This window comes from Condylura cristata, unplaced genomic scaffold (assembly GCF_000260355.1).
Source record: "Condylura cristata isolate star-nosed mole 26May11 unplaced genomic scaffold, ConCri1.0 scaffold00028, whole genome shotgun sequence".
Lineage (NCBI taxonomy): Eukaryota > Metazoa > Chordata > Mammalia > Eulipotyphla > Talpidae > Condylura > Condylura cristata.
The window spans coordinates 26690535-26698806 of record NW_004567129.1 but is presented as its reverse complement, the minus strand read 5'-3'; the positions used below and the strand labels follow the sequence as shown (position 1 = coordinate 26698806).

Below are 8272 nucleotides of genomic sequence, written 5' to 3'. Positions count from 1 at the left end.
GTCAAGGGAAAGGTGAATAAAATAAAAACAGGGGTGAGGGGACCATGGCACACTGGGCAGGGCGATAGGTGGGGGATTTGGGAGCTGGAGCGGGGGGTGCCCTTCCCTGGGCGTCACATCTCGTCCAGCCCGTAGTCCTCCTCCGGGAAGTCCCCCACCGTCACAACGGATGGCTTGACGAAGGCGCCGTACTTGGCCTGGCACTCGAAGTAGCGTTTCCCGTTCACACTGCAGGACATGGGGCGGCGGTGACCACAGGGCCCTCCACAGCTCCACCCCAGGGGCTGCTGTGGGCGGGCTCGTCACGCATGTATACGCAGACGCACACGCTGCACGCACAGACACACAGATGCCTGGGCTCGAACACGGTTACCTGCCATCATTTTTCCCTAGTGGTTCATCGTAGCGCACACCAACCCAGTATCCAGGCTTGAAATCTGTGAGTCCTGTCCAGGGGAGACATTCTGATGAAACCTCCAGCAGCAGCTCACCCAGGGCCAGTGCCACCAGCTGCCCAGACTAACACAGCTCGGCCCTTCACCAACCTCCCTGCTTCCACCCCAACCCCTTACCCACGCAACATTCCAGCAGGCGGTGGGGAGGCTTTATTAAAAGCTAAGGGAAATAGGGCCCTTCCTGGTGGTGCAACACACAGCTTCAGCACAGGGAGTTCAACCCCCAGCCAAGGAGCCGGCCCACATGGCGCAGCAGACCTCTCCTGTCTCCCCACTGCTTCCCTCAGTAGTGCACTTCATCAGCCTGCCTGTTCGGCCCCTTACTTTGTCTTTGGTGAATATTCTTCCCTCCCGCACCTCTGGCCTGTACCCCAGTTCTGTATGTATCAATAAATAAATCTTTTTTTAAAATCTAAGGGAAATAGCAACAGGCTGCTGTCTTGCCCCAAATTCCTCAAAAGTTGCTCATGCCACATGGCATAAAAGCTAGTTTCTGGTCAAAGATTTTTTGACAAGGGATAATTTGATATGAAAAAAAAAAAGTCTGGAGAACGTGATATCCATATGCAAGAAAGAGAAGCTCAATTCCTTCCTCACACCAGACACAAAAATTACCCAAACTTGGGTCAAAGACCTGAATGCAAGATAGAACACTATAGAACTCTTAGACGAAAATGCAGATGTAAATCTTTGTAACCTTGTAGGAGGCACTGGTTTCTTAGAATATCACAAGCACTAGCAACTAAAGGAAACAGAGAAGTTGGATTTGTAAATATTATAAAAATTAAAAATTTTTGTGCTTCAGATACAAAGAAAAAGCTTTGTATCACAGAACGGAAAAAAAACAACTGCACATCCCATATTTGATCATGGAAATTTATCTAAATATGTAAATACCTTATAAATGTGTTATAATGTAATGGGTTGAACTGTGTCCCCTCAAATCATCAGTGAAACCCTACTTCGCAGGGCCTCCCTGGTGGCACAGGGGTGAACGTCTCAGCAGCTACTGCAGGCTGAGTTCAACCCCAGCCAGGGAGTGACCCACAGGGCGCAGCAGACCTCTCCAGACCTGCCCGCTGCTCCCCTCAGCAGTGGATTTCAGTACATCTGCCTGTTCTGCTCCCCACTCTGTCTCCAGTGAGTCGTCTCACCCCCTGCACTTCTGGCCTATACCCCAGTTCTTGCACGCATAAATAAATACAACTTTAAAACAAACAAAAAACCCACACCGGCATGGCTCCCCAAAGTCAAATGTCCATCACTGAGGGAGAAATAAAATAATGTGGAATCACATGTCCATATAATGCGATGTTTTTAAGCAAGAAAAAGAGGCATTGTACTGACATACTACAACTTGGACAATCCCTGAAACATCAAGTTAAAGAAGCCAGTCACCACAAATGGCAGGAGGGCAAACATCCAGAACAGGCACATCGACAGACGGAACATGGACGGTGGCTGCCTAGGCCGTGTGTGTGTGTGTGTGTGTGTGTGTGTCTGTGTCTGTGTGTATGTTCGTTCAGAAATGGAGAAATGGCTGCTAATGGTTCTAGGGTGTCTTTTTGGAATGATGAAATGTTCTGAAATTGTGGTGAGAGCTGCACAATTCTGCAGCACTCTAAAAGCCGGTGAACTGTACACTTTAAGAGGGTGAGTAGGGTGGCACGGCATGTGGACTGGATCTCGGCAGAGCTGTTACTGAAGAGCCACACTGCTCGCCCAGGCCCCCGAGGCGCCGCATGCCAGCCTCTGTGCCCTCCACCTCCCACGCTCTCCCCACTGGCACACTGCCTGCTCCCAGCCACCAGCCCTGCTCCTTCTGCTGGGAACACTCTCCTCTCCCGCTCCCTTCCCCTGGCTCACTGCTCCCTTTCCTTCAGACAGTCCTTCCCCCAGGAAGCCCTCCAGGATCACCCTCAAGACGAGCCCAGCGCCCGTCACCCCTGCAGATCACTTTGGCTGTGCTGCCCCATCACAGGCAGTGTCGCTGCTGTGAGGGTTTCGCACCTCTGGCCACGGCACTCCGCGCTCTCTCCTCTAGGGCCTGCTTCTCCCGTCATATCCAGGTGGGTTTGCCTGTGTCCCACTCCCTGCTGTGAACCCTCAAGCTGTGACCCCTTGCCGCGTCTGTCTCCCCCAGTGGGCTCGGGGGGCCACTTACCTACATACATGACAGTGCCCCGGCGAGGGGGCTGCCCGAGCACCTGCACCTCACAGCGGCTGCCCACGGGGATGGCGCCGGCCTGGGTCTTCTCCTCACTTAGGCGCTGGGCGGCCTCGGCCTCTCGCTGCGCCCGCTCCTCTTCATTGTACCGGCCCAGCTTGCTGCGCTTCAGGAAGGAGCGGACCGAGTCTGTGGCGTGAGGGGTGGGGTCAGATGTGGTCTTCAGGGTGGGGCCGCTGGTCTAATGAGATCATCTTTCACCCAGGCAGAGGCAACATTCAGAAAGAAACTCCGACTCTGGGTGTGAAAGGGCCCCCAAACCCTGGCTTCTCCACACGAAACACCTTTGGGGCCTCCCCGCTACCCAGAGGTAATGGGAAGATGCTGCCTCAGCTTTCCCCTGAGGCCTCCTTCCCACGTCCCTTCACATTCGCTTTTAAAACCTTGGTTTCCCCATCACGTGCTCTCATCTGTCCCCACGTGGCTTCACTGATGCCCCCACTGCCCTGTCTATTCCACATATGCTGCCAAGTGCTCCCCTCACACACCTCCTCCCCCCTCCAATCACATACCCAACCTCCCTCCACTTTCTCAGGTCCCACATCCCCTCATTTCTCCCAGCCCCTATCTGACACCCCTCGTTCCGTCTACCCTCAACTACGGTCCCGTGTTCCCAGCCCCATTATCCCAGCCCGTCTGCCTCTGCCCTTCAGCTCCTGTCAATATCCCGCCAGCCTGTCTGCCAATACCCAGCCCTACCTGCACACACTCTCTGGCCTCCACATGCCCCCGTTCATCCCTGCCCGCCGACAATCTCCCCCACCCCCCACATACCTTGCCTCTGGTCATAGGCTTCTTGTGAGACCTCGTATTTCTCGACCTTGGACACATCCTCATACTCTCCTAGGCGGGCACCACTGTGATCGATGACCTGCAGTCGCAGGAGGGAGGTGAGTGGGGCCCACAGTTTGCTCACACACCAGAATGTTCCTTAAGTCTCTCCCAGCTCGGAAAATAGCTGGAGGGCTAAGAACAGGTGTCTGTGCTGGCCACCTCCCCTTCCACACCCCATCCTGTCCAAGTCCCTGGAGGCTGCATCAGCCACAGGAACGACCCCCACGTGACAGCGTTCACATCACTGAAGGCCCAAGTCACCAGCACCGAAGGCAGAGCTCAGGCCTTGTCCTCTAGTCCGCTGGCCAGGGAACTTGTTTTCTCTGCACTCCAGGACCCTCCTCAGCCAACTCCAACCATTTCTTCATGTACCATCCCCAACAGTCATTCACTCATCACGTGCAGGGCTCCTCTAAGGAGCCTTGTGCTGGGTGCTCAGGACACTGTGCAAAAACAGACCAGCCCCAGCTCTCAAGGACACTCATTCCACTGGGGTTCTGGCCATAAGCAAGTGCCTGGTGAGTATTTAAACACCAGATGATGGCACAGGTCTATGCAGGAAAGCACCAGAGAGGGCAGTCAGGGAAGGCTTCCTGGAGGAGGATGAAAGGCCCACAGGAACCAAGTCCTGGATGTAGGACTATAGACAGCAGGGAGGCAAGGGTGGCCGATGAGGGGGGCTGCAGCAAAGTGTGCTGGGCAGTGGGAGACACAACCTTCCTTGAAGTGTCTCAGATGTCAGAGGCCTGTCTATACCAGAAACCATGTGTGAAACCCTCCTGTTTCAGGGTGCCACCCCCCCAGGCCTGACCCACCAGTATCCTTAGGGTGAAACTGCCCAGGTTACCCCAAAGTCTCGGCGCTGTGGGTCAGCATAATTCTGACTGTTCCCACAATGGTCCAGGTTCTATTTTATCTGAATTATGGAAACAGCCTCCTTCCTGGGCTTCCCATTCCCCCTTTCCTGCCCAGTCTATTCCTCACACACAGAGGGAGTCTGTGAACACTTCAGTCAGACCAGGCCCTTCTTTGCTCAGTCCTCCTTCAGCTCCCACTTCCCTCCACCTCAGGTGTGGCCATTCCTTAGTCTCTTGTACCCACTGTGTTTGCTGCTACCTCATAGTTCTGCACATGCTGTGTCTGCCCCCTTCCCATTCTTCAGATCTCTCTTAGAGTAGCACCTCCTCCAGGAAGTCCTCCCAGATTTTGCTATTGGGTCAGGTTCCTCAGTATAGTCTTTCCCAGCCACATGTCTCCTCTGCATTACCCTCATTTCATTGATCTTTCCCATTTGGTCCTGTGAATATGTAGTAACATCTCCCTTTCACACTGGACAGAGCTAAAACACCTACTCAGATGTGGCTTACTGCTATAACTCTGGCATAACACTTACTAAAAAATGAAAGAGATTAGGAAAAAAGACAAAAACCAACTTCCAGAGTCATGCAGACTGCGGTAAAGGGTAGTCTGTTCTACCCTGAAGCTAAGTTTTCTGTAAAACAAGATTAATGATGCTGGCCACCTAATCTTATTTTATGGAGTCAAGCCATCATTCAACAATGATTCACTAAACATCCTCACTGTGCCAGGCATTGTTCCATGTATGGGAGTGGAGGTGGGGAGGATGCACTGTATGTCACAACGTGATGGTAACCATGGTCAAAACTCAAATATAGTGGAAAGGGAGAAGGCTTAAATTTTATACTGAGGTCAATGAACGCTTCACATTTGGAAGGCGACCTTTAAGTAAAGACTGGAGAAAGGTGTGTCGTGTGAGTATATAAAAAGAACCACACAGGCACAGGGTATATAGCTCATGCAAAGGCCCTGTGGTGGGGCTCACGTGAGGCGCTGTGATGTCTAAGGAGCATGGGGAGATAAGGAAGGAGGGGATGACAAGTATTTCCAGCTTCTCCCAACAATTAAGCCGCATCCCCTCCCTGACCCACCTCTTGTTCTAGGCCTCTGTACACAGTTCCCTGCACCTGGCACGCCCCTCCCATCTCTTCTCCCAAGTCGTCCTTTTTTCATCTTTCAGCTTGGGCATCTCTTCCTTCAGGAAGCCCCTTCTGATATATTCCGCTTAGAGTCAGACACCTCTTATGGGTGCCCCCAGATATCTGGGCTTTCCCTGACCCGATCTAGCCTATTCTGGCTGGCTGTCTCCATGCTGGGCTGGGGATTCCATGAGAGAAGGGGCTATCACACAACACGGAACAAGAAGCTTATGTTGAATAAATAAGAGTGGGGGAGGAAGAACCACAGGGAGGGAGGTCTCACGTGGATGCGGCAGCCGTCGTCCACTGGGTACGAACCCAGCAGTGCATCCTCCTGATCCAGCTTGCTGTAGAACTTGTCGTCAACGCCATACAGCTCCAGCTCCATGCAAGACGCAGGGCTGCCCACCACCAGCTCTAGTTTACACTGCAGGGGTGGGCGGTGGAGTGGTGAGGGGAAGGCGCTCCGAGGCCCCGCCCCGCCCACCGAGCCCCCGCCCCGCCCATGCCCCGCCCCCGCCGAGGCCCCACCCCGTGTGTCAATAACCTACATCCCATCCAGCTCCTCCAAGGGACCACCTCGTAGGACCTAGCAGGTTCTCTCTGGCCCGCCCCCTCTGGCCCCGCCCCCTTCTCTGGCCTCCGCCCTCTGGAGCCCTGCTTCTCCAGGCCCCGCCCTGATTCTCTGGACCCTCAGGTTCCTTCTGGCCCCGCCCCCCCGAGGCCCCGGCCGGGATCTCGGACACCTCGCCGCCCTCCCAGCATGCGGGAAGCCCCTCTGTTTTTTCTGTGCCCCGCCCCTCCGGAGCCCGCCACCAAGGCCACACCTTGAATTCAGCTATCGTGAGGCTGCGACTGTATCGCTTCTCGGAGCGGAAACTGTTGAGGGAGCTGCTGATGAAAATGGTCACGGTCGGGGCCGACAACCCTGTTACCTCCATCTCGCCGCACCCTGCCGGGACCGGCAGGCAGCCCAGTCAGCCGCCTCACACCGGCTCCGCAGCCGCCGCCGCTTGATCTGGGCTACTAGTCCCGCCCCCTGCTCAGACTGGCCAATCCACGCTCTCTTGCAAGGAGGCTCCGCCAATCGGCGCCGCCTCCCTTCCTCCGCTAAGAATAGGGCTCACCGGTAGGACTGGCTAATCCTGAGGGGGCGTGCCTGGAGCACAGTTCTTCCAATAGCGGCTCGAGAAACTGCCGGGGCGGGCGAAGGCTGAAGCCGAGAGGAAGGACTGGCAAGGTATCCCTGTGGCGAACTGTGAACTCGCGCATGTGCACTGACCTCCAGCCCGCAGAGAGCAATGGCTTCTATTTCTGCTTTGCGCTTTGCGGCCTACGTGGTGCATAGTATTTGCAGTCATAGACTGTTCTATAAACTGGAGGTTCAGGGCCCCCCAAGTTGAAACAACTGCTCTAGGGTATCGAGATGGAAGTAATCAAGGCTCAGCGCTGACGGCAGAGCACAAAGACCCTGGAAACCAGAAGGTGCGCGCTGCCCCGCCCCCTTTTGGCGAAGCGACTAAGTCTGACCCTTCTCGCGACCGGTCGCGGGGCGGATATCTGGCAGATGGCTCGGCGGGCTGTGCGTCGCTATGGAACCCGACGGCACCTACGAGCCGGGCTTCGTGGGTATTCGATTCTGCCAGGAATGGTGAGCCTGGGGAAGCAAGTATGACAGGGGAGCAAGTAGTAGCCCCAGGGTTGATGTCTCATCCTTTCTCCCCACAGCAACAACATGCTTTACCCCAAGGAGGACAAGGAGAACCGCATTCTGCTCTACGCCGTGAGCACGAAGCCGCCGGGCGCCCGGGCTTCCCCAGATGGGCGGGCGGGTTCCCGGCGTGGCGTCGCCCTACTCCACGTGACCCCCGCGCCCAGTTCATCCCCAACCATCCGCCCCATAACCCTCCCCCGCGTGACCCACCTCTTCCGTCCTTTCCGCCCCCAAATGGCGCGACACCCCATTATTCCCAACTTGGGGACGCCCCCCCCACCCCCACCGGGAAGACCCTGCTTTTTGACTTATCAGGGGCCTCTGACAGCCCCTTCCCTCCCCTTCGTGCTCTCTCGCAGTGCCGGAACTGTGATTACCAGCAGGAAGCTGATAACAGCTGCATCTACGTTAACAAAATCACACACGAAGTAGAGTGAGTTGATGGGACCAAATTTGGGGGACTGGGTGGTTGGTTCGGAGCCCTGGTCTGAACATAATTACCCTCCAACCCCGCAGTGAACTGACCCAGATCATCGCTGACGTGTCCCAGGACCCCACATTGCCACGGACCGAGGACCACCCGTGCCAAAAGTGAGCCGAGCCCGCCGCGGGTGCAGGGGAGGGGACGTGCCGGGCGGGCGGGCGGGCGGGCGGGCAGGCGAAAGGCTGAGAGCTTGCCTCCCCAGGTGCGGCCACAAGGAGGCGGTGTTTTTCCAGTCGCACAGTGCTCGGGCTGAGGTGAGTGGCACAGGAAAGTCTGTATCCTGAGCTTGAGCCTTCCCCAGGGTGGAGACACTAGTACTGGGGGGACCTTGCCCTTCTTGACAGCCCCCATGCCTGTTCTTTGGGGGCGAGGCTTTGCTGGATGGAGGCTCCTGTACCCATTTAACGGGCATCCTTTCTGGCAGGATGCCATGCGCCTGTACTACGTGTGCACCGCCCCACACTGTGGCCACCGCTGGACCGAGTGAACCCTCTCCCTGATTGTAATAAATGCAGTGTTCTGTGGGTGCGTGTCCTCTGTTTATTTGCCTCATGGGTGATA

The 8272-nt window shown here is 55.8% G+C and overlaps 2 protein-coding genes across 2 annotated transcripts; one reads left to right on the top strand and one right to left on the bottom strand.

The window, feature by feature from the left end:
- Positions 1-6: 6 nt before the first annotated feature.
- TBCB (tubulin folding cofactor B) lies at positions 7-6523 on the bottom strand. Its single transcript, XM_004690551.2, has 6 exons — positions 6341-6523; positions 5797-5940; positions 3457-3553; positions 2620-2811; positions 374-446; positions 7-228 (listed from the first exon to the last, which is right to left on the bottom strand). The coding sequence occupies exons 1-6, from the start codon at positions 6452-6454 to the stop codon at positions 114-116; spliced, it is 735 nt and encodes a 244-aa protein (XP_004690608.1). The 5' UTR covers positions 6455-6523; the 3' UTR covers positions 7-113.
- A 528-nt stretch (positions 6524-7051) lies between these two features.
- On the top strand, positions 7052-8237 carry POLR2I (polymerase (RNA) II (DNA directed) polypeptide I, 14.5kDa). The gene is made up of 6 exons (XM_004690552.2): positions 7052-7164; positions 7242-7296; positions 7587-7660; positions 7744-7818; positions 7914-7965; positions 8136-8237. The coding sequence occupies exons 1-6, from the start codon at positions 7106-7108 to the stop codon at positions 8196-8198; spliced, it is 378 nt and encodes a 125-aa protein (XP_004690609.1). The 5' UTR covers positions 7052-7105; the 3' UTR covers positions 8199-8237.
- The last annotated feature ends 35 nt before the right edge of the window (positions 8238-8272 follow it).